At 35.5% G+C, this 26,502-nt stretch overlaps 1 protein-coding gene across 1 annotated transcript in view; it reads right to left on the bottom strand.

The window, feature by feature from the left end:
• UGGT2 (UDP-glucose glycoprotein glucosyltransferase 2) overlaps nucleotides 1-26,502 on the bottom strand; it is an 88,311-nt gene that overhangs the window by 38,181 nt on the left and 23,628 nt on the right. The window contains exons 9-20 of the mRNA XM_069802453.1: nucleotides 25,933-26,032; nucleotides 21,433-21,493; nucleotides 15,967-16,058; nucleotides 14,227-14,377; nucleotides 13,117-13,236; nucleotides 10,480-10,565; nucleotides 6,194-6,329; nucleotides 4,508-4,639; nucleotides 2,887-3,051; nucleotides 2,324-2,447; nucleotides 2,144-2,242; nucleotides 174-268 (exon numbers count right to left, since the gene is read on the bottom strand). Coding sequence (XP_069658554.1) covers nucleotides 174-268; nucleotides 2,144-2,242; nucleotides 2,324-2,447; nucleotides 2,887-3,051; nucleotides 4,508-4,639; nucleotides 6,194-6,329; nucleotides 10,480-10,565; nucleotides 13,117-13,236; nucleotides 14,227-14,377; nucleotides 15,967-16,058; nucleotides 21,433-21,493; nucleotides 25,933-26,032 — 1,361 coding nt within the window. The remainder of the gene's footprint in view (nucleotides 1-173; nucleotides 269-2,143; nucleotides 2,243-2,323; nucleotides 2,448-2,886; nucleotides 3,052-4,507; nucleotides 4,640-6,193; nucleotides 6,330-10,479; nucleotides 10,566-13,116; nucleotides 13,237-14,226; nucleotides 14,378-15,966; nucleotides 16,059-21,432; nucleotides 21,494-25,932; nucleotides 26,033-26,502) is intronic.

Raw genomic sequence — 26,502 nt, 5'->3', positions numbered from 1 at the left:
GCCAGTGCTGCAGGACTGTAGAGCAAAATGAAAGCACAGTCTCGTAAGTCTGCACCTGACCCACAAAAAAATATTGTTACACCTTTAATTAAGAGTATAATTTTTGAATATGCACAGTGTTGTTAACAACATATTCATAATAATTATTTTAATAAAAACTGCTAGAAACTCACCAGGTGTTTCAAGGCATTAGAAAGCAGTTGTCTCCCAGCTGGCTTATCAAAATCAGCAATAATCCAGATAGTAACAGCATATAATGCATCTTCATCTGAAAATTAAAGATAATCCTGCTTTACATTCCGGAGGATCTTCTCACGAGTAATGAATAATGAATTATTTCTCTTTGAGATTTTGAAGTTTATGTGTATTTTTGCTGACTTCAACTGTAAGACTAATCTTTGCCACATCAGAATCTTTTGCCCTCTGAATTGAAATAAAATTCTTAGGAGGTAACTTACGTTAATATGAGAGAGTCACTAAAGTAGCCAATCTATTGTTGTACCACTGAAACAAGGTGGCCCTACCTAATAAGCTAGCTCCAATTAACAAGACCTGCTTTACCAGACATTTCTTGTGAACATTTGATGGCAGGCTAGTCATATAGCCAGAAATGAAAAGAATTAGCTACAAGAATGCATGAGTTAGGCCATTCAACTTTCCCCAGCAGCTAAGAGAGAGTCCTTCAGCCAAAGGCAGGACTAAACTTACCATTTCTGGACACAAACAGGAATATACCAAATACAGTCCAAAGCAATTAAACTACTGTATAGGTGTATATGCAGAAAATTTCCCTTTTTTCTGGTCTATAGCCTCCTGTTCTTTATTCTTCATAGAAGGGCAACAGTACATGAAAAATTCTGCAAAATTATCTGTAGAAGAATATCAGGCTACTCAGGTCTATCATATATCCCCTAAAAGGTAATACATGTAGATGGGAATTTTGCAAGGTTCTGGTGAGATTCTAGGAGGAGGTTATTATTAAGCGTTGCTGCAGTCTAGAGAAACGCACTGGGGACAGAGATTTGAAATGTAGATTCCAGCTTAAAGGTTATGGGTTTTACACAGGAGATATGAATCTTAGAAATGAGCCTACAGATTGAAAGCCAGCCATCATTTGACAACTAGCTGGGATGTCCCTGTGATTGGAGACAGAGAATCAAAGAGAGTCAAATAATTTTATTCTAAAGAAATGTAAGTATATGGCATTTCTTTCTGATAATCGAATAAGTAAAAACTATGTTAATACCACATAAACATTACTGAAAGAGTAGCACTTTGTTAACAGGATTCTTCTTTCCCTTGATGGACTGATGTAAATGAGCAATCGTTAACTGTCTACACCTAGAAGCTAACAAGGTACAGACTATTGCAAAATTCCATGCAGTATTATGCTGCCACTGTTGTAATTGTAATTTCTTCTAACTCCAAGGGAAAGTGCTTGCATATGCAATGAGAATATTTTACATCAAAAAATATTTTAAGTGTATAAAAAAAGTGTGAGTTTTAGCAAGATAAAATGTATAAATGAGTGATAATCCATCAAAACATATATATATTTATTCTTTTCTACAGAAAGACAAAGCTTCAAATATCAAAATTAAAACAATCTAACTAGAGGAAAATTAAAGATACTGAATGCTAATAAAAAAGAAATAAAATCAATTATTCCTTAAATTGCAGAAATGGCTAATTTTGATATATATATATATATATTACAAAGACTATACTTTCTTCACTTGATAATGCTGAACTAAGAGTCACTTGAAAACTGAATATACTCTCTTTAATATCCTCAAGTAAAACCATATTAGTATGAAAACTGAGCCTGTTTTCAAAGCTGCAGAAGTCTTGCAAAGCTTTTTAACTTCATGTCTGTAAAACAAAAAATATCTAACCGTGACATCCATCCAATTTCAAAACTACAAAATCTAAAATAACTATCCTGTTAACTATAATTTATGTATATAATATTAGGATATGATCTGGCTCCTGAAAGAAGATGCTGGGATACTGGGAAATTTATTTATTTACATGGGATCCTTGGGATACTTACTTACTTGGAATAATTTACTGGCAAATTTCAACAATCTGTAATATATATATATATATATATATATAAAACTCATACAGAAAATGAATATACCCTTTTTTGTTAAATACTTCATGTTGTCTGAAATTACAGCACTTTTATCTTGTGAGTCCAAAAAGGAGAAAGTAGAGAAGTCTTCCACATCAAATGGAACTGCAAAATGTAAAACACAACATGTTACAACTCTAAAAAAAGGAAAATCATAACAACAGCCAATCTGAGAAAAGTAGTTACCAGTTGTGGATCTGAAATGTATGTATCTTCTTTCTGCACCAAGAATAGTGGGGTTTATACGGGAAACTACATTGTGCTGATCCATAAGAAAATCCATTGCATTTATATGATCATTTAACAAACCCTGTAGTAGTAAGAGAAAAAAATTAAATCTGTACTTTTACAGTTTCAAGACAAACAAAGACCAAGTATTTGTACAATCTTTCAACTGAGCTTAAAGCTTCTATATACATCAAGTTATGGAGAATGTCAAGTCAAAAATGTATAAATATCACACAGAGAGTATTTCAAAATATCAGATACACATTTTTTCAATGAACAACTGCAGTACATTCTCAGTTTCTGGTTGAAAAATTCCACATAATTACTATATGCTTAGTCAATCCTTCAATCTTGTATAATCTAAATATACTGTTTCAAAATCATGACCACAAATTAATGTAATTTTAGTTGTGATATTATTCATTTCAAGCCATCTCGTTATAAAAAATTTAATATATAAACATGACTCAATTCAGTGCGAAATATTTCATCTTGCATTCATTCAGAAATGTTAAACATACCATGAACACTGCCCTCTGGAAGAACCCGGTGGCATCAATAATCCTCTGAAGAATAACTGTCTCTAACTCTGCAGCATCCATCTCTTCTCTGTTAAAGGGCATGCCATTAAACAGAGCTTGAGGCAATGGACCCAGGCCAGTCTTTTTATAAAAGGTTGCTCCTGCCTGATCATATCAAAAACATCACAGAATTAAACAGACTGTGGCTGACTGTAGCAAAAAATGAAACTAATATCAAGAGACAATGAACTCTAATCTCCAAGCTCTATTCACTGTCACGCCTTCTCATGAGTAGCAAGGACAAAACAGGAAATGTTTGGAAACCAAACAGGACACATGGGACTCATTTCTCAAATAGAATGACAAAAGAAATTATAGATCTATACATGGTATTTTAAACTTTTGCTGTCATCTTGCTGGGAAATATCACTTTATTTTGCTTAACAATCTTAGCAAAAAAATATTAAGTAAATAACATTGGAGAAGGACCTTAAGACATTCATAGTTTCAGGTGGATCGACCTAGACCTTTTCCCCAAAGAAAGCACCCCAAATAAACCTCAGAAGGCTTCTATGTTCAGAAGCCAAGCCTTATTTGATAAGAAAGCAGAACAAGCTAATTTTTCCTCAGAGAAAATTCCATGAGACAAACAGAAATAAAAATGTGTTGTAATTCATTCCCCCTTTCTATTCTGCATCCTTTCATGTTTTCTTTCAGTGTCACTTTCTGGATGGTTACAAACTCTATGGCAATATCTCTGTGCCCAACTTTCTGTCATCCCACTGTCTCCTCCCTGATCTTCATCACAGTTTCATTGTCCCTGCTTGTACAGGGGGCTTCCTTCTGGTGGCTCTCTGTCTATTTTTCTTCCTTTAATACTCTCTGTGGGAAGCTTTCCTCCCCTAAGCGTATCCAGCTGTTTCCAGGGCAAATTCAAACTGCCCTTCTATACGAATCCTCCATGCAACTCAGTGGGGAACAAGCAGCGCAAGGCTAAGAGCACCTTTTTTTTCTGGTTGCCCAGATGCACCTTTTTAAAGGAACATAACATATGTTATACAACAGATTTTAAAAGGAAATAAATAAAATGGATGGCATGTGTCAGAAACACAAGATTGTATAGATAGCATGGCTGAGGACACATGAAGGAAAACAGTATTTTTATATATATTTTAGGAGAAAATTATCTACATAATGAATTATAGATAAAAATATGTCTTCTCTATAGCCTTTAAATCAAAATCCATAGCTGTCTTTCCCAAAGAAAATTATAACCAGAAAGCACAATTAAAGGAAACAATGATTCGCCTAGAAGACAGGCTTGAGCTCCTCACCCAGAAGACACAGGAAAACAATTTCTGCAGTGTGAGAGACCCCTTGACATGCTTACTAGAAAAAAAACTTGTGCTCCTGAACGCAGCAGGCAATAGTAAATTTTAATAGTGAGAGTAGCGATGCAGGAACCCTTTCAGCATTTCCACTAGTGACTGAATGGTAGCTAAAGAAAAATTTCACTCAAAGATACTGTATTTACTTGCTTTAACATTTAGCAATCTTTCAGCTTAGCAAATGCAATAAATTGTGTACTGCAGTATTTCTTACCACTTTGCTCTCAACATACCTTCCTCCCTTCATCGTATTCAGAATGAACATCTAGTATACTCTGAACATCAGCGTGTGGGTATTCGCTTCTAAGAACATCTTTCACATGATTTACTGTTAGAACATTTCCATCTTTCACTTCATGGTACATCTGTAAAAATTAGAAAGAAAGAAAAAAATGTAGTGAATTGTCAATAATAATTTATTAAAATTATTAAAAGTAAATAAACAATGAAAGTAAATATCTTTTTATAGTCCTCCAGTAAATTTTATATCCGTATACTTTTATATTGCTTTTATTGCTATATTGCAGCTTTTATATTCTTTAGTAATTATCACCATTGCACATATGCACAATTTTTCATCAGAGGACTGTTCTGATTAATCTATTATTATACCTTTAGTCTAAATCTGAAGTGGCAAAGGAAATACACTTACATGACCTGAATGTGAAAGGTTATTTCTCTCCACCGAATAGACAAGGAATCTAAATTTTTACCACAAACTACTGAACCATGGGTAGTTACCTGAATCTATATGGGATGAATCCAAGCCTGAATTAGTCAGTGATACTTTTTCCTACAGGGATAATTCTTCTTTATCAATGCTATTTTATTTCATAGCTAAGATTTGATTTCTTTCATCAAACATACAAAAGAAATTTGAAGGGAAAATTATTCAATCCATTCCTTTTCAAACAAGGAACAATACATTTCCCTCCATAGCTCTGAATATCTCAAACCTGTATTTTATTGATTCTATTTTTAGTATCTTCTAATTATATTTATCATCTCCTCCTTTTTATATGATGAAACAAAGTAAAGAGAGGACACAACATTTTAAAAAACACACTATAAATTGATATTTTGTGATCTGGTCATGGATAATAGCCACGCATGTGTGTCAGCTCCTAACACTTGTGGATTTCTATCTCTCTTCCAAGGCACTCCTAGTTTCTTCAATTCCTTTCATCTTAAGCTCTCTGAGTTTGTCCATGACATTAGTTTCTAGGCACTGAACAGAATAACAGAAAACAAAAGTAAGAAAAAAAACATTATGCATAAATACCATATTCTCTGATATAATTTTGCCTGCAGAGTCTTCACATGGACTGCTCACTTTATTTCCCTCCATTCATCTCTGAAATTCCTGTCTTTACATGAACCTGCATTGTCTTACACTGAAAACCTGTCTCATTCACTAAATGCAAGCCTGGAATATTTCTGTTTTCTACACCCATGAACAGCTCAAGCATGACCAAAAAGGAACTTCTTACTCTGTTTCACTTTCTACACTAGAGAACAACCAAGGGTTTTTCAAAGCTAATAGGATTGCCAAAGTGATATTAAAATGCCTGTACTCCAAGAGATACAGAACACAAAGACAGGCACATCATATTAACACAAATAATACAGAATCATTTTTCACAAGAAAATACTAAAAGCTGCAAGGCATGCATCTACCTTTTCACATTCTTGAAGAAAGCCTGTAGATAGGTAAAATGACAAGAGCAAGCTGGTTTCTGGAGCAGGAAAGTATTTCTGCAAATCATTCTATAGCATATTAATGCTATTCATGTTTTAATACTTTACTTCCATGTAAAGTAAATGCAAATGTATCACGTTGTCACAAGGGAGCAAAATCCTAACTACACAGAAAAGTAATAAGTAAGAAAAAAAAAGTGATTTCTTGTGAAAGAACTAACATTAATTATCGAGGTAAAGGCTTGAGAGGTGTCAGATTCCTCTGCAATGTAATTAAAAGTTCTCCAAAGAGCTATTCCAGCATCTTCATTTCCATCAATTTCTTCTTTTGTACTTAAAATGAAAACAAATCCAATTCTGTAAACAAACAAAAAGAGATCATACATTTTAAAAGAGTACTAGTTTCACAGACATTCTAATACCTAATGAACAAGATGTTTGTGTTCAAGTAATCTGTCCAGCAGGTAGGGATGAAAACACCTGTACCAAGGTGGTGTTGCCATGACTGCATATGGTGACACTGAGGATACCAGCTATGCAGTCTTCATCAGATCTCCTAGATTATGCTTAGGTTACCAACTATGTACTGATTTTGGATATGCCTTTTCTCCCATTCAAAGCTGACAGTAATTAAAATTTCTCTGAGTCATTAGGATTTACTTACAGTCCTTTCCGTCCTTACCTGTCTGAAGGTTATGACATTCTTTACATTCCTGCCATCATCTCTTAACAGCTTAAGTCTTTGTTTTAGTCTGGGCATTGTGTGTTTTATTTTTCCTGAAATGTGTGTCTTGAGTAGCTCCACGTAGACAGGCTGGGGTCTGGATGTCCTGTCATCAATACATGCCATTCTTACTAGCCCTTCTCTTGCCTTTTTTACCTTCTGGGGCTTCCCCACCCTCACACTGCCATTCATTTTCCATTCACGCCAATTTTAACACACCTACTACAATTACCAACATTTCCAGTAAATGAAAAAAGCCCTAGAAATATGAGGCTTGAGATGCAAAAAGGTCCAGAAAACTCCTAGCGGAGGTGGTATTTTGACACCGTCTTCAAGAAAAACAACCTGCATTGACCAGGCCATACTATCTTTACAGCATAAAGTGTAACAGAGATTTGGTGTTCTACCATAACAGGGGAAATTCAAACCTAAGAGCCAGTTGTTTGTCTCTGCAAAACATTTTGATTAAATTGAGCATCATCATTTCCACACATAACTCATGAAGATGTCACCGAAAGGTTTGGCACATGCTCCAGAAACCCAGAAGTCCAAGATAATAATGTGAAGATCCTGTTTCTCCAGGGAACAAAGGCTTTGAGCAACGAGACAATCTGGTCAAACAGACTGCAAATAGTGGCACAACAACTAAAGCATAAAGTCCTTCACAGATTGAAGACCCAGGAGAGTTAAAACTGAAGATATTTGAAGTTATATTCCCTGCTGAGAACACATAAGGATCCTTCTGGTCTCTACTACACTACTGGAAAGAACTTCTGATCATTACAGTCAGTTCCACATCTTAGCTGGTACAGGAAAAGGACAAGAAAGATCCTTCTGTTGAGTGAAGTGACAGAGCATGTGTAGATCTGTAACTAGAACATACAGATTCCCAAGAGGAGAAATATATGCCTATTCATGAACACAGCTGCCTGCATTAAGAGGTGAAGACTAGGAAGGCAGATTCTGCCAGACACCTGGAATTTTGTGCGTGCAAAGCCGTCAGAACCCTTCTAAGGATTTCCAAGCCTTTCACTGTCTGGTAACAATAGATTTTCCTAGAAGAATAGATGCCCTCCCCGCCACCCCCTGCACCTCAACATGAAACCTGCTTGTATAATGGGAGAGAGGAATGGGAATAAGATGGCCAAACCCAGATATTTTTATGAATCAGAAATGGAGATTTTATGTGAATACATTGCTGTTGCAGCAGTTCAGGGATCAACTTCACATAGTTTTCCAGAACACATCCTTGAATCATCCTGAACATCAGCAGCTAATGCTATCCACACTAGGTCTGCAGCAAAATCCTCTACCATTAGCTGTCACTTCTCCCAAGACAAACCCAACAGTGCACAAAAAAGCTGCTCCGTGAAAAATCCCTACCGAAGCAGCTGTTCAACTTTGTTCTCCTCTACACTTACTTTTTGGCAAACCTACAGGTAGGATTGTCTCCAGCTGCCAAACTACAAACAAAACCTCTTAATAATGTGGTAACTGGCCTACACAATCACAGCCATCTATGAAATACAGCTATATAAACTGCTGTCTATTCCTGACTACACATATGACAGCACTGGATAATGTTCTATATGCAGCAGTTGGTTCAAAGATCGAAAACTATGCCAACTATCAAAAAGAGGTGAATTGTAAAACAGAACAAGGGAATTATAGTCTTTCTAAACGAGTACCACAGACACTCAAAGCTGGCTTCTGCTATACAAAACACTGTGCAACTTGCAAATATTTCCACAAAGCGTACAGCTCCATCATAGCTGCTACAAGAAGATGAGAGACCTACTGATCTCATGATACATGAGAGCTACTACAACAACATGACAATCTGCAATGCTGAGCCCATGTTCCAGAAGACCTTCATATTTACAAGCGATAACTCAAGGAGTTGATTTAGGAAATCAGCTTTTCATTTGGATAGGCACTTCACATTAGATATTTTAAAACTATTAAAATGAAATCTGCCATATCAGTATAAAACTGTTTAGACAGACGTTCAGGACAAACAGGTGTGCATCAGATCAAAGGACAGAGGGAAGTAAGAAATACAGCAAGTTTTCTAAAAAGATATAAATAATAATTAATGCACAAAGATGCACCATGTTCTACAATTAATTGCTTTTCCCATTTTTTACATCTCTCATTATTGTAAATAACTTTTCATAAAGTCTTGTGTCATTGGGGTGCTGTAGGAACAGTCAGCAAAGCAAAATACTATACGACAGTATAGACCCCATGGCTTGTCCACATCTTGAATACTGTGTACGTGGCTGTTGCCCTCATCTCAGAGAAGTTATATTAAAACTAAGAAAGTTCAGAGAAGGACAACTCTGAAAATAAAACAAGCTTTGGAACAGCTTCCAGGCAAGGAATAACTAGTAACCTAGGGAAAGAAATTACTGCAGTCGAATATGGCAGAGCTTTATAAAATCATGACTGGCATCTAGAGAGTGGGGGAGACTGCTTAGTCTCTTTCCCAGTTATAAGAGCTACAGAGACAGTAAATGAAGCTATTGAAAGTCTGGCTCAAAACAAACAAAGCAGTTCTTCATACACCACATAGTTCAACTGTGAAAACACCTGGAAAAGGATACTGTGGGCGCCAAAACTCTACATGAATTCAAGGGGAAAACAGAAAAGTTTATGGAAGAGAAACCCATTGAGTGTTGCTAAATATTTAGAAAATATATCTGGGTCTGGAATTGTTTGATCTCCAAATCAATCGAATCAACCTGGCAAAGGCCAGGAAAATACTCAAAAGTATCTGGTCACCCTGTTCTTTTTATCATACCTAGGCAGCTCCTTCTGGCTTGTTGCAGACAGACTGACCTAAATGGGCCTTTTGTCTGACCCAGTTTGGCTGCACTTTTGCTGTTATGTATCAGAAATGACAAATTAGGTTCTAGACTGTATTCTCAAGGACTCAAGCAGTATTGCCTCCCAGGTAGTGACAACAGTGGCAAAATGCACAGACAACTAAGATCTGTCCTCCATTACATTTTTGTCATTGAATGATAAAAACAAAGAAAAACAAAACAATGATAAGAACTAGTAAAATTTTAAATGAAAATTAAACCTCTGTAATTTATGGAGGAAACAAAAAGCCATTTCACAGGAAGATTTTAAATATTTACCATGGAATTTATCTGCTGAAGCTTGGATCTAGTTTGGACACCCTTCTCCTTTTATAAGCTGTGGAAATAAACATGCACTCTGAGAGCAATTCATTTTTTCTTAAAATAGGCATCTCAGATGAACCAGATTCTTCCTCAGAAGTGTCTCTTTCTCTTAAATGATGACTAGTTCAGACTTAGACAACTAATTTTTAGAAATTCAGAAGCTGGTGAGGATAATCTCGCTTTGGACTTTAAGTACTGACATAAAAACAAAATTAGGTAAAACAGCCTCAATTGAAATAACTAAATTCAAAAATGCCTTCCAGTCATGTTTTACTTACAGAATATTTTGCTTAGAATGCAACTTCACATGGGCATCCAGTAGGACTATTTGACAAGATAATTTTTTATCAGACTTTTGCAGTTCATTTTCCACACACTCAGGTACATTATACCTTGCAACCTATTTGTTTAAGAATACTTAATACCTGAGTAAGCTTAACACAAGTGGGTAACCAATGTGTCTTATTAGAACGTTGTTGCATTGGACTTCATTTAAATTCACATCTTTGCCAAGCAGAATAGAAGATGAGGAAGAAAAAAGGAAAGCAACCTTCTTTTAAGACTTTTCTTCAAGACTTTCAGTTTTCCTTACCTAAGTGGTACATTATGATGATAGAATAATTCTGCCAGTTTCATATAATCACCTGTGTCTTCTTGGACAGGATCAACAAAAAGTACCTAAGAAGAGACAACATATTATACAGCCAATATTTATTCTTGATGTCTGTTTTTATTTTTTTCAGACATAAAATCTAAGATAACTACAGAAATTTCCAAAGGAGCTGTGCACCCCAACTGTTTTCAATTTCCTAGAGCATTCATTGTAAGAAAACATTAAGAGTATAAATGAAAGTAACTTCAGAATTAATGAATTTGGACCAAATACTGAAAACAGGATTTAACCATTTATTAAACTTCAAACCAAGTGATATCACTACTGTCCTTTGAAAGACTCTGTGCCAATACTTTGTTTTTATTAATGAACTTGATATTTAATTAAAGAGGATCTAATGGTGATTTTTCTATCACTTCTTTCAACTAAGTCTCTTCTGTTATGAAAACCAAACTAAAATAAATAAACAGAATATATTGACTTAAAACTTTAATTAAAAAATGGAGCATTGGGAAAGAATTCTTCCTTCCTGTCTCACATATCTTTGGCTTCACTCTTTCACGTATTGTAGCTTGAAGGGTAAAATCTGATCTTTCAGGCATTCACGGAATCTAAAACTGGGATCTGTCTGCATAGGTAGACTGTACTTATGCAGATTTAATTATGACATTGGTACCTTATTTATTCAGCTTTGCACTGCAACTCCCCTTAGAATTTATGATAATTTTGCTAGAGTAGCTGAAATGCAGCAGAATAATTTTAAAAATTTTGAACACTCCCTCCCCCTCAAATTATAGTTAAATGATATGTTGTAGATTTCTATAATATAGCTGTTATATACATCCATGCCAATATTTAACCTTGAATACATAATGCAATCTACTTCATATTGCACACATCTTACGCTTCATTATAAACATACATTTTTTTATTACATATTGCTTGTATTTTGGTTGTCTTTTTATATACTGAACTTCATGTCACTTGGAGTGACTACATCAGCGGACAAGGGAAGAGCTACGGATGTCATCTATCTGGACTTCTGTAAGGCCTTTGACATGGTCCCCCAAAACATCCTTCTCTCCAAATTGGAGAGAGAGAGAGATTTGATGGATGGACTACCTGGTGAATAAGGAATTGGTGGGAAGGTCACATGCAGATAGCTCAGTGATGCAGCAGGTCAACGGCTCAATGTCTGGATGGAGATCAGTGACAAGTTGTGTCCCTCAGGGGTCCGTATTGGGACCAGTATTGTTTAATATCTTCATCAATGACATAGACAGTGGGATCAAGTGCACCCTCAGCAAGTTTGCAGATGACACCAAGCTGAGTGGTGCAGTTGACACATCTGAGGGACAGGATGCCATCCAGAGGGACCTGGACAAGTTTCAGAAGTGGGCCTACGTGAATCTCATGAGGTTCAACAAGGCCAAGTGTGAGGTCCTGCACCTGGGTTTGAGCAGCCTCCAGTATCTATACAGGATTGGGGATGAGGAGATTGAGAGCAGCCCTGCAGAGAAGGACTTGGGGGTACTGGTGGATGAAAAGCTGGACATGAGCCGGCAGTGTGTGCTCGCAGCCCAGAAAGCCAACCGTATCCTGGGCTGCATCAAAAGCAGCGTGGCCAGCAGGTCGAGGGAGGGGATTCTGCCCCTCTACTCCGCTCTGGCGAGACCCCACCTGCAGTACTGTGTCCAGCTCTGGGGTCCTCAGTATGGGAGAGACATGGACCTGTTGGAGCGAGTCCAGAGGAAGGGCATAAAAATGATCAGAGGGCTGGAACACCTCTGCTGTGAGGACAGGCTGAGAGAGTTGGGGTTGTTCAGCCTGCAGAGGAGAAGGCTCCAGGGAGACCTTATAGCAGCCTTTCCATACGTAAAAGGGGCTTAGAAGAAAGATGGGGACAGACTTTATACCAGTAGTAGTGACACAGTAGTGAGTGTCACAGGGGAACAGGCTGCCCAGAGAAGTTGTGGATGCCCCATCCCTGGAAACATTCAGGGTCAGGTTGGACGGGGGTCTGAGCAACCTGATCTAGTTGAAGATGTCCCTGCTCATTGCAGGGGAGTTGGACTAGATGACCTTTAAAGGTCCTTTCCAACCCAAACCATTCTATGATTCACACAATGACCTTTTGTAATTTAAATTTCAATTTAAATCAGCAATAGCTATTTCCTTAACTCACTAAGTGATACAGAATCCTATGTACAGAGGAAAAATTAGGCTACAAGACATTCATAATTAGTGTGCTTTATAACTTAAATATCTTTGTACCTCTGGTCACCATCTCTAAAAGAAGGACAGTTATCATTACTTTCTTTCAGTAGTATACTATGAAGAGAATTAATTTATAGTAGTGAATTATCTATATGTGGCATGGAAAGGAACAGAAGAGCTCCTGACAAAACTGTGCCCAAGTCCACTTCTGGAAAGTGGACTAATAATCATATATGACTCACTAGACAAAGATTTTCACTACTGTTAGCAGACCCACATAAAACCCATGAAATTCTAACCTATCTTAACAATGAATACAGCATGTGTATTTTTCAATAAATTTTCTGTCCACATATTAATACATACAATATGCAAAAAAATTAAATTATCCAAACTTACCAAATTAAATAAATTGCGTCTAATCTGCTGTATAACTCCAGGAAATGCGGGTTTTAGCAGTTCCTGATAGCTTGCAGGCCATGTGCTGTAGCTGGGATCTTGTTCTATATTATTAATCCACTAAAACAAAAAAGCCAGCCATTTAAAAAACACACATTAAACATTGAGTACAATATGTATGTATAAACAAGGGTATTTTGAAACACATGGAAAGCCTGGAAAGAGTAAAATGGTTTATCTTCTTTTTGAAATAGTAACAGAAAATAGCTTCTAAAATTTTTTTTTTTTCTTTTCAATCAAACTGTTCAGGGTTTTTATTTGCAGTACATAATAAAACTAATAATGGATGGAAAAGGAAAAAAGACCATTTGTACTCTCTATCAGGATGTGAATGAAACCATTTTTTCAAGTGTGGAAACTACTTTCACAACACAAAGGTCATAACATATCACACAGATAGATGTGTAACACAGCATAACCATCTTGTAAGACAAATACAGTATTTATCTATAACCCGCAGCAGCAGCACTTTAGATATATCAAAATAACTAATTAATATATGGCCAATTTGTTCTCCTACTGTGTTCTGTGCAAGCCTTGGCAAACAGAAGAGTGAAATATGGTTCTTTCAGGTGAAGAAAATTAGTATTTTAGTGCCTTTTCCACTGGCATATAACCTTTGTAATGAAAACTGCATAAATTTTGAAGAAGGGAAAAAGTCATTGGACAATTAGAAACAAAATATTTAAGTTGTCCACAATTCACTTATACTCATAAAGTACATTTAGCAGTTATGCATAATATGAAGATATTATGTAGCTAGATTAACTGCTGTAAAGCCAAATTCTATAGCTGAGTGTGCAACTACTCTTAGATACATTCCTCTTTTCTTTTAAACATCCTACATCTTAAAATTTTAATAAGGTATAGGCTAGAGAAAATTACTCCTAAAATATAGTGAAGAGATATCACCCTCCAAAATATTTTAAACTGTGTATCGATATATGGTCTTATGCCTACTATTTCAATTACACTACAAAAAAAGACAGACTGTCTTATACCTAGTATTATCAAATATGTAATATTTAAATAAATTGTTTAATTACTTACTATGATTGAAGAGTGACGAATATCTAGCGCATAACTGTCATCTGTAGGATGTATATGCAACCTCATAAATTTACTCAGGATCTCCTCTTTGATTCCCAGTTCATGAAGGCCATGCATCACTTTTCCTTCCAGTTTAAGAGTCTCTAAGATACTTTTTCAGAAGACAAAATGCATAATGTCTACACAGAATTCTTGTCATGACATAAAAAAGAAAAAATATTTCAAAGACTATTAATGTGACAATTATGTCTAGTATTAAAAATAATTTTTATATTCTCCTGTAGTCAAATGTTTAAAACAAAATCAATTAATAACACTCTGTTTCCAACATATTTCAAAAGAGAATTATAACATTATGCAACTCTTTTGTTCATTCACATTTATTTTATATGAAGGAATTTCATCCACCTTTAGTAAGACATGGCAGGACAGCAGAGTGGAAGTTTGCTTGCTGCATTGTCCTGGCTGAGGCAGAAACCCAAGCGCGGGGTACCCTAAGAGGAAGCTTAGCAAGTGTGTAGAGAAGCAGGCAGCAAATGATGGAGACACAGACGAGCTCTAAGTCTGCATCATGGCAGAACCCTGAAAACAGCATGGAGGAAACACATAGCCACACCTCTAAAACATGACCATTTCCCAGAAGACCCCACAGGACTCCAGAACATTTGTTGCAATCTGAAAACTCAATACGAGAATGTAAACAAACCTGAAGTACTCACCAGCAGAATACAACAGGCAAGATTTTACAAATGCGTTTATTTCTATCTTGTTTCATTTTGAGTTTTCTCTATTCTGAAAGCTTTCTTCTAAAATATATTGAAATTAAACATAGCACTATCATTAAAAAGCGCTATTAATATTTGCATCATTACCAAAAAAGATGCAAGTGACTCCATCTCAAAATTCTGGCTGAGAAAGAAAAATTAAGTACAAATTGCAAGTATAAATGCTAAACCCAGGAAAGTAGAGGAATCTCCACGGAGGAGAAAAGATGATGTTTTGAGTTAAAAAATAGAAAATAAAAAATTGTAGACTCTGACAAATCATAGGAACATGAAAATAACCTCAGCCTTAGCATCAGTAGATTTACTAACAGTTTGCAGGCCACCAAAGATAATTTTGAAGTAGTCATGTCTGTCCTGCTGTTGACAACATACAGAAGAATGCAAGGGAAAATGTTTACAGTTTATAAGTGCTTGCATAGAAGAGGCAAATCACACCCAAAATAATTATACTATAATTACACAAACCGGAAAAAGATTTCTTATATCGAGAAGCATATTAGTTCTGCATTAACAGAACTTATTATAAAAGGTGGCCAGGCACAGACTCACAAGCATGCCAAAAATAACCTAAGATGTATATCTAAATTTAATGCCTGCAAATATTTTGTAATTTTTAAGAAATAAGGATGTGAAAGCACTTAACTTATTTTTTACGAAGTGCTTTTCCAACCTTTTTACGTATACATGTTGGATTCCTTCCACTTCCAAATTAATTTTACATGGTGAGTCATAAAACTGTAAGCAAATTAGAAACATATTCCAAGAGAAAATGCTGTTTTCAACTACTTATACAATGTTCATATTCAAAGCAAACCCACTGTAAACCAGTATTCCTTCTACTGGAGCACTTACTGGCCCCCAAAATGCAACAGATGAGATTATCTATCACCATGAGCACAACTTCTCCAGTATTATTAGTAATTCTGTAATCTTCAAACAAAACGTACCCTCTTACCTAAAAGGATCATGAAAATCCAGGTCAATATGAAGGCCATTTAGAAACAAACGTGCTTCTCCAGGTTGGATTCCAAGTACTTCATGAAAATGCTAAAAAGTAAAAAGTACTGCTAACTTATTTAGGTATATGTCAACACTAATACACATATATACATATATATAAAAACTTCAAGTAATTCTGCAAAACAGACACATCAAATCTCTTCCACATAATTTCTTCTTTAAGCTGAGCATTGCTGGTAAAAATATTGACAACATACTTGTATGAGTGCTATTTAACACACTTTCAATGTACAAATGCAAATGAAAATAGCTGATTATTCCCTCCGAACAACCTACAGTGTCCCTACCTGTACAAGGTAGAGAAAAAGACACATTTCTCAGTGGCTGCCAACAGAAAGTGAAAATAAACACACAGAGAGAAATATGGCTTGTAACCTTTTGAAAAATTACTCCTACATATCCATTCAAAAAAGGGACACCTTATATCTGTCCTTCAGACCTCCACCCAAAACTAGCTTTCTCAATAGCTTAACATCTTTCACAATTCAAAAAAAAAAAAAAAAAAAGCGTAGTCGCAATTGTTACGGGGAATTAGGAAAGACAGACTAGAAACATACAACCTTGTCTAACAAAGGGACCTTGGAAAAAACATAGATCAGAAAGGGATAGCATAGCATATCCTTGTTTTGCAAAGAATGAAAAAATCCATAATAAAAGAAAACATGAAGAAGGAAGTGTTTAGGGAGTAAGGTATATGCCTTATCATTTTATTTCAGAGAGCTGTGAGGCACCACACTGTTCAATCTACAGTGGCTGTAGCAAGATAAGTAACAGGAGCAGCAGCAGTGTATTCCAACTCACCCCAGGAGGAGCAGCCAGATTTCCAGATCTGTCTTAATTCCCAAAGGAATGGAAAGTACCAAAAATAGGCAGAAAAAAAGCAAGCCGAGAAAGATTCCCCCCCCCCCCCCATTTAGCTCCCACTTGCTGAACAAAATAAGTGTGAACAAAAAGCACACTTTGAACAAAAGGACACAGAGCAAGCAACTCAGGCTGCATACATTACTCCACTTACAAGCCTGTCACTGAATAAATGAGAGAAGAAACAGGACAACATTGAAAATGATATTATTCCTTTGAAGTAGCACAGTTACGTTCACACAGTTAAGTATAAGTAAACTCAAAGCTAACTGGTTTGTGGCATTGTAAGTGCAACTCCACATAAATGCGACAACAGTGCACTTGAAGCTCCTTGTAATCCAATCCCATGCATATACTCATCATTCATTGAAACGGTACCATATTCCTTAGTACATATAAACATTTTCACAACCCAAAGCAGAATGGAAATACGTAATGGCACCTTATATCAACATATAAAAGGCAGGGGTCTCCATGAAGTAAAAATGCAGCTGTGATAAGCCTGAGCCTAACACAGAAAGAATATTTATGAAAGTCCAAAACCTTTCCTTGACCTTGAAAAACAGCTTTTGAAAATGGTAAATTTAATTTATTCTAATGGTGTAACCTGAACTTTGTAGTGCTTTCATTGCTATTTTGTATGTATATTTACAAAAGAGTAATAATTACTTATGTTTGTTATAAAGTATCTAAATACATATACTCGAACAGATATAATGTGAAGAATATGGTGGATCTGGGGGGGACTGCATTCCACTAATGCTAAGAAATAACCAGAAAGCCTTTTTAAATTGTTAGTTACTATCCTTCATGAAAATTTTTGTAGGCACCTAAAAAATGCATGTCAGTGGGCCTTTCAAAAACCAAGAGCATAAATGCGTGGCAGTAAGTTTCCCACAGTCGGATAAGGAAAAAGAAAAAGAGATAATTTAATTACTTTTCTAATTTATAAAACTCACTTTATTCCCAATCTTATATAAATTACAGAAATGTTTTTTTGGTATGTCCCAAAACTTGGTAGAAAAGAGGAAGGACTTCTATCTTCTTTATAACTAACTGCTGCTTTGGATTACTCTGGCCTGAGTGCAGGACTTCATATTTATCTTTGTTAAACCTCAAGCAACCATTAAAACAAAACCTAGAAGTAGCAGCTGGTGTCTGACATTTACATTTTTCCTACCACAGCTTCATGCAGAATTACATGCCCTCCCAAGGTCTCACTCTACACAACCCTTCTAAGCAGCTAAAATTCATAGATGCCTGACAATGCCAAGTGCCTTTGCAGCAGGTGAAATTTTTGATCATTTTACCTACACAGAGTTTGATCCTGAGACACAAACAAAATAGGCAGAATAGACAAAAGAAAACAGTCAGGTACACAGTGATGATAGTCCTCTACACCAGGCAGAGAAGCACCCAAAGTTCTAGGTATACATGAAATTTTTCTGTAGTTACCAAATCCAACTTGGATTACAGTTTTAATACCAGTGTTGTACCACGAAGTACTGTGACTGCAGAAAAATCACCCTTAATGCCACTGGACTCAAGGAGCAAACAATAAATATAAAGAGGATTAGTCTCAAGAAATCTCACCAGCATCCTTCAGGGCTCTTGTGCAGATCTCATGAGACCAGCTAGAACAGGCCCTCTCCTTGAAGCACTGAAATCAGCATTTAGGATAAGAGATGTCTTACCACTACTGAAAGCTTATGAGTCATTCTTGTAAGCCCAGATACTCATATAAGTACAGATACTGAGAAAGACTGCAACTGGCTGACCTTTGTCATAAAAATCCTAATACTAACTAAAATGAATGCAGGAACAATGAAAAAATTATCAGCTACTGGGTATTGAAATGGGACCCTAAAAGTTTTTCAAATCCCTCAGTACTGCAACAGAAAACAAACTGAGCTGAATCAGAGCTGAGACTCGTTACACAATTTTGATTCTAAGCATTTGATTGTTCAGAAGAGCATCCATTTGCCCTAACAACTTTGATGAATGGAGTATTTAGGCATCCAAGACTAGAATTTAACACTGATAATACCCATATGGTATTTCCTTGCTAAATTCTCAGCAAATCATTGCACTGGAAGTTGTGAGTTGTGTTTAATGAGATTTTATTTTTCCTTTTATCCATAGCAGTTCTTTTTCTATTTCTTAGTTAGGTATAATTCATTACACCCAAATCATCATATGTCTTTCAACTTTTAATACCTTTATTTCCTCTCATTGCATTTCCTATTCAACTTTCATTATCTTGAGAAGGAATCATCCAGTTACACACAGCATGAGATCATATCTCTCCTGCTGCTAGATGGATGTACTGTAGTTCAAGAACGCACATGCCAATTTATTGTGCTCTAGCAGCAGTTTTCAGGAAGTTTCCCTACATTTATTCAACAGATTTTAGCTTTTAGCTGTCTAAAGGCCTGTAGCCTCAGGTAGGATGTAGTAGGAAACCTAAACCTAGTCTAATATGTGCCTAAATTCCTCTTGTAGTTAATGTATTTAATGTAGTCTGTGGACTCAGATGATTGATCCAGCTGATATACAATGTCATTTGAGACATTGCAAGGTCTCAGGATAAGGCTTCTTGGTCTGGAAAGTACAGGTCAATCAGCAGGGAATGGATATCCCAGTGGCCACATCCACCAGACCTGTGTGGCTATCTTGGATAGCCCATGGTATCTCAAATGACATCAGAAACCCAGGTTTAGGCAATTCTGTCATGCCCCACAAAACAACCACTGAGTGAACTAAATCGTTTTTGATGTCCGTTGACTACATCTTCATTGTTATAACAAGTGTTTAGATACCCATATAGATGTGCCTAAATGCAGGTATCTTCATTTCAACCCAAATCTTACTTTTCCTAATCCTTATATTTAGTAATAATAGCCATTTTAATTCCTGATATACCTTTAATTTTTGTTGTTGTTGTTGTTTGCATTTTGGGGTAGAGGATTAGTTTTTGATTAAGCAGTTGTTTTTGATTTATGTGTTAACGGAGCTGCAACTGGAGAAAGATATTGTAAAGACTTCATCAAGAAACAAGGAAAGTCCTGATACCAACACTCGTCCTCTGGGGAAACTATGATTATCAGGGCTTTGTTTTGCTTTATCCTGACTATAACCCTAACAACAGAGAGAGATACAAAAATGCATATCTCAGCTGTATACAGAAAGCAATGAAGCAGGGTGCAGAGAGTGATTTGCTCCCTTGAGCAAAAACTATGGTACATCTCAGTAGTGCAAGAAACAAGAGATCTGCATAATGTTGAGCCCATTATAAGATCTCTGTGAAAACCCAAGAATCAAACAATGCACCCTGCACACAAGAAAGCTGAAGGGCTCAGGAAGGTGAACTGCTGGGATATGCGAATTCTATTCTCAATACACCAGTCCCACATGCAATCACCTATGGACAAAAGCAACCCTATACAATTGTTTATATAACTGTTTACAAAGACATAACACTTGAGTCCGTCACTATTTGGGCCGGAAATACTCAAGACTGGAAAGCCTTACATTGGTTTTGCATGGTGGAGAGCTCTATCACATTTATGTGAAATTTTTGCCATGATGGAGATGGCAAGCTCTTTATGATAAGGCTGCATCAGTGCAAGAGGGACATTGTTCTCTTTCACTGTTTGGGAAGGTGGAAGAAATTGGAAGGCGTTCACCTGGAGATATTAGTCTTGACAAGGCAAAAGGAAAAGGCCTGAATGGATACAAAGCAAAATGATATATAATGCCATAAGAAAGACATAAATCCCTTTCACTACCATGGTTGGTCAATCTTAACACCGTATGAAAATATATGTTCTGAAGATCACACCTCAGGACAGTGCCATGGGTGTCATTTCATGTGACCAGTCCTAAAAGCGTGGTGGCTAACATTTAATTTTAACACTTGGAAGAAAAATTCTAAACTCTGAACTGAGACAGAAAGTACAACAGATGTCATGAACTTGACAAACGCAAAGTGTCATCTCAGGATACATGTCAGATTAGTCAAAATCACATGAACAATGACTTCTCATGTGATACAAGGCACAAAAGATGCAGTGCATCAAGGATGAAAATAAAACCACCATCTACCGCAGACGATGTTCAAAATACCTTGCAAGATAGTTTCATGCATGATTCTGAGTGTGGAAAGCTCAAAGTTAGCATGTGCTGACCATAATATAAGCAGCAGGCCTAGATTCAACACCAAAGCTCTAGAAAGATTAACCGATACCCATTTTACTTTCACAGCACACAATTTATGACTGAACTTAACACTCCGTAAAATTGTTTGTCTTTGCCTAATTCCATAAAATCAAAAGAGGGAAGGCAAAAGGTACCAAGAACAGCAGAAAGTGAAAAATTTGAATTCAGTATTTCAATATTACTTATTTAGTAAGAGATATTTAGAACAATTAGCTCTTTTTCTCTGATAGAAACCATGTGAAAGTTGCTACCCTAATAAAAACCTCCAAAAGCAGTAATATGATAGTAACTCAAATCTCCACCTTAAGAAATAAAAACAAACCTTCTGGTTTTCTTCTATTTCATTCCGCATTTTCTTGTCTACAGGCACTCTGGTCAGTGATCTGTAAAAATAAAATATTGCTATCACTCAACCACTGTATTTTTAAAATGCATTACATAATGTGAAATATGTATTTTAATACCATATCCAATGCACTGTAATTGAAGAATGCTGTAATTAAGACTTAAAAAGAAGAGTAATACAGTGTCACAAATATTTTATTTGCAAAACAAATATTTGGTTCTGTGCTACTCTTAGTAAACCCAGGTTTCAAATTTATGCTAGGTTTTGTTGAAGTAATATTATTAGCTTATTTTTTTACCACACGCAAGCCTTCCTCTTGTTTTTTCTGGAAAATAGCATGTATATTATAAAAAACTTGTCTGATCACCTAAATAAATGCCCTATTTGTACATTTTAAGTTAATGTTGCAAACTAATAATGTATTGTATGTGAGGTTTATAATTACTAAGCTATCATAAAATAATCCCAGAGACAAATTAATCCCTCCATGTTTTAAGAAACCCTAAATGATATTAACTTAAAATTTATTCTCCCAATAAATGCCAAAATAAACACTCTAGTTGCCTACATAAATATTTTTTTCAAAACATGATTGTACATGTTTTAGAAAATCTGTATGGGGCTTTAAGAAAAATTGGAGTCATCTTAAACCTGAAATTTAACTCAACAAACTGAGAATGATCCTACTAAGCCAACTTCAATACTTATGGCTAATAAAGCAGTTATTTAATAATATAAATCCTCACCTGCCCCCTAAAAGAAACCAATTTAGAATAGATCTTGCTAGTAAACTCCACATTTTTCACAATATGTCAGAAGACATAAAATCAGTTTACTTTAAACAAGTATTTAAGCTTTCCAGGCAATCAAAGAGACTACTTGTTAAGTGCAAACAATATGATTTCCAAGCTTTGTTTATAAATATTACACAATTCATCACAGCTAAATACCCTTTTTCCATTCACCCTCCCTAAATATTCTGGCAGATTATTTTTGTCCCTGTGAATCCCTTCTGGACCACATGATGAAAGGGCAATAAAGGATCAAGAAGGAGCTGTATTTATGTCAACACATTCTTGGTGGGCTTTCCTTGGCTCAGAATGAGAAAGGTGTAACTCGAACTGTGATGTCAAAGACAGCACTAAAAAACCGTCAACGCTGTTCAAATATATTATCAGTAGTCACTGGAGGATGAGCTTAATAATTTGCTTATTATTGTTCAACTAATCTAAACTCTTTCTCATAAAGCTTTTCTAATCATACTGCTAGGTACTCGCTATGCACATAAAGAATATTGTAAGTGTATTCAATACTGTCCTACTTTCTATGTTCAATAGTTTTGAAATAAAAATTGTAGAACAAAAAGCAAGAAACTATAAACATTCCTGTTGAAAAAGAAACATTGCTGATTAAGATTTAAAAAGAAAATATTAAAAGAAACTAAGTACAAAGAAAAGAGTATCTGAAGCCAAATTTAAATTTGGAAAAATGGAGAAGTATTAGGAAAAAACACCATCAAGTCAGGAATCTCAAAAGCTGACTATGTAGGACACTGCTCTAAGGGAACTTCTACCAGCAACAGACAAAATTCAGAACACTACAGAACTTCTAATTAAAAGAACATCCGTAATTGATGGGAATTATTAATGAGAATTTACTTAGCCAACAAACAAAACAGCTACTTAACAGAAGGACTCCATAGTGAGGTGGAACTTTAATGTGTGACCGTACTACCAGAACTATTATTCTGACTTCGTAGCAATAGTTTTAGAGACTCCTGAAGTAAAAAATACTTTAGGGAAAAAAAAAAAGCTCTATTATTTATCTTGCTAAACTCAATATAAATAGTAGTAGGGCCTGCAACTCTCAGAATCAATGCTTCATTCTGCATACATAGGTGATAAAAAACTGCACAGATAAGAACAACCACCTAAATCTTTCCAAATAGCTCAGAGTAGTAAGCCAGAAACATAAAAAATGAATGTGAAAATAATAAAAAGGCAGAAGGAGAAGGCAAAGCTGGAACAATGTTAGCAAGGAAGTGAAATACTTATCAGCAAAAGGCAAGCTTTACTGATAGCATTTTTGGTAATAAGAAAGCAATACACTAAAGAATCATTAACTAGCTCCTTGTCTATGCATGGCAGTTGATGCAGGATTCTAGCAAGATTTTAAGGACAAAGTGTGATAGTCGATCCTTGAGAAAGACACCCTAGAAATTTGAGGTAACGGGTATAAAAGTACCTGTGAAAGACATCTGTTCATTCTGAGTTCAGTCATTTGTTCAATTTGTTCAGAGCTTTGCGAAGTTTTATGCATGTTTTTCTAATATTAAGTGCTAAGGACTCACTAAAGAGAAACACTTTCACTGTCTGAAAGTGGATACTATTTATCATTCTACATGATGGAGGAATGTTCTTGTATGACCTTAAGGTTGTAATATTTTCTACCATACAATTTTATGCATCTTTATTCTTACCTGGAAGAACATGTAGCTATGTAGTACTGCATATCGGGGGGAAAAAGGAAACTTGTGATATGTTCATAATGTTAACATTCATGAATGATAAATGAATAACAAGAAACAGAGTATTATAATCCTTATGATTACATTCTTAAATAACAGATAATTATGACACGAATACAACAAAACAAAGTGAAAAATACCCTATAAAATGAATTATCAAAATGTCGCTGTGACATACATCAGTTGTTACGCTGTCTACATTTGATGACATTTTGTAAAATCTACCTCAGACTAACCTTTTCAACTGGAAATACTGAGACAGAAAAATGTAGATTATAAACTAGAAAGTGAAAGAAACTTCCAGAGGAATGGTATACTCATTTTTTATGGTCTAAGGAACCCCTCCATTTTGAAAGAACATGCAATATTTAATTTTTATTGTCATAACTATAGTTCTAAAATTTTTATGCAGCCTTTTCAAACCAAAATTTGCATAATTAAAAAATGGTTGTTTTCATATCTAAACTGTATGAAATTTAAACAATTTTAAAATACTACTATTACAATGATCAGTTATCTATCTACAGTGATTAAGCAATATCTTTTCATTTCCAGTTTATTCTAGGGTTTTTTTTCCAAACCAGTATTTTTGACTCAGCAGGTTAAGCATGGTTAGATTATTAAGGAAATATATTTTGTGCGCTGTTTTTACACAATGCCCCTTTGATTTAAGGTTGTTGTCAATGCAGACCTACTAACTTTAAATTATTTAAATATTTGTAATCTCTCATGTTAAAAATAACATGCTAGGTTAGCGTATTAGAATAAATCATAGAGGACAGGAACTGCAATTCCCCTTTTAATAATTCTAAAGTCTTCTTATACTTTTACTCATAAAAATAAAACATTTGAAGAGTAGGTAAATTGTGCTCCAATGCCACAAATACATGGCGGGAGGTGGAGTGGGATATAACAATTTAATGACTTTTTAAAGCAGTGATTTAAATGTCACCTGGCATACTTCAAACCGACTTTTTCCTGTCCTTTAAAGAACAGAGCTAGCCTTGCAGTTCAACATTATGTACATTTCCACTACCTTCTAACGGAAAGCTGCATTTTCTGATTGCTAATTTAAGTGTAAACTTACAATTATCATGAAATAGTAAGGTATGTTTCAGGCATTTTTAACGTTATTTTTCTTTCTTGAAACAAGATGTTACAAAGGTAGTTTTTCCATTACAGTGTAGTTTTTCTCTAACAGAAAATCAGAGATGACAATGAAACACTATGATAATTAAACAAGTTGTAAAATGTGAAAGCACACTGAGTTAAGAATCCTATTTGGCATCATATTTAATTCAGTAATTCAAGCAAATATTGCTGATAGGATTGCATGAAGAACTTACTAAATATATAGAAAAGCATTTCTCAATTACAATACAACTGGCTTACAGGAAGAGCAATTTTTAGTATTAGTACAGAGGAAAATGTTATTCATTTATTTAATATTTATCTTGATCTTTTATTAAGTAATCTGTTATGGGAGACAGATCTTCCCCAGTAAGAACACTAGCATACAGTAGCCAGGGCCCAATCTTGTCAGCAATGTCGTGCTTAGAACTAATGTGTGTGGATCCCTTGCGAAATTTATTAATAGAATTTTGCCTGTTCCTACTGTGAGTAGATCTGCTATTAATTCAAGAGATTTTTCCACCTGGGAAAATATCATTCCAGTAAAAGCCGAAAGGACTAGGCATTCAACCATAAGTGCCTGAAGGATTAGGATGCCTTCATGGCATCTCCTGCATCAGACAGGAAGCATTTAAGAGACCGATCATGAGCTCTCCCAGGAGCTATTTTGTACTCAATGAAATTGCCTGGAATCCATCTAGCAAGCTGTAAAACATGAATATCTGACTGCAGGATTTGGCTATAAATTTGTATTACTGTCATTAAATTCAAATGTGAACATAAAAACAGTATTTGAAGAACAAGCTTAAGTATCATACCTGGCTCTTATTGGGAAGTTCTGTGCTATGTCTTTCATTACCTTTAAGGCATCATAAACAGGGGTAGACATAATTCGAGCAGCTGCTTGAAAACTAAGATCTGGGGGGAAAAAAAAAAATTAAAAAAAATCACTGGAAATATCACTCTCAATCAATACTGCCTACAATCAGAAAACTGTTCCATATACACAGTCTCACGATTAACATTTTTAATCTTTCAGTTATACATTGTAAAAGATTATGAAGTAACATTATCAAGGCCGAAAAGACAGGCACCTAAAAGTTGGAAATACCAAATTCAGGCTTTCCTACAGAATTCTGCTTGGCTGTCTTGAGCATACACATTGTACACGTAATTTCTAAGTTTATAAAAACACACTGAAAAAACCAAAGAATTCATCACACAGTGTTATGCCAGTATCACAAGGGTATCATGCTCAAACCTAGATACACACCAACACACAGACACCTATAACTGCAGTAAAGAATAAGATCTTTCCAGCTCCGGGACTTCACAAGATTTTCAGAGAACAGATATATTCAAAGTAGAAGGCTGTATTGAGCATGTGA

The sequence above is a fragment of the Haliaeetus albicilla genome, chromosome 15 (assembly GCF_947461875.1).
Source record: "Haliaeetus albicilla chromosome 15, bHalAlb1.1, whole genome shotgun sequence".
NCBI classification, from domain to species: Eukaryota; Metazoa; Chordata; class Aves; order Accipitriformes; family Accipitridae; genus Haliaeetus; species Haliaeetus albicilla.
Note: the sequence above shows the minus strand (reverse complement) of the source record. Positions and strands in the feature narration are given on the sequence as shown.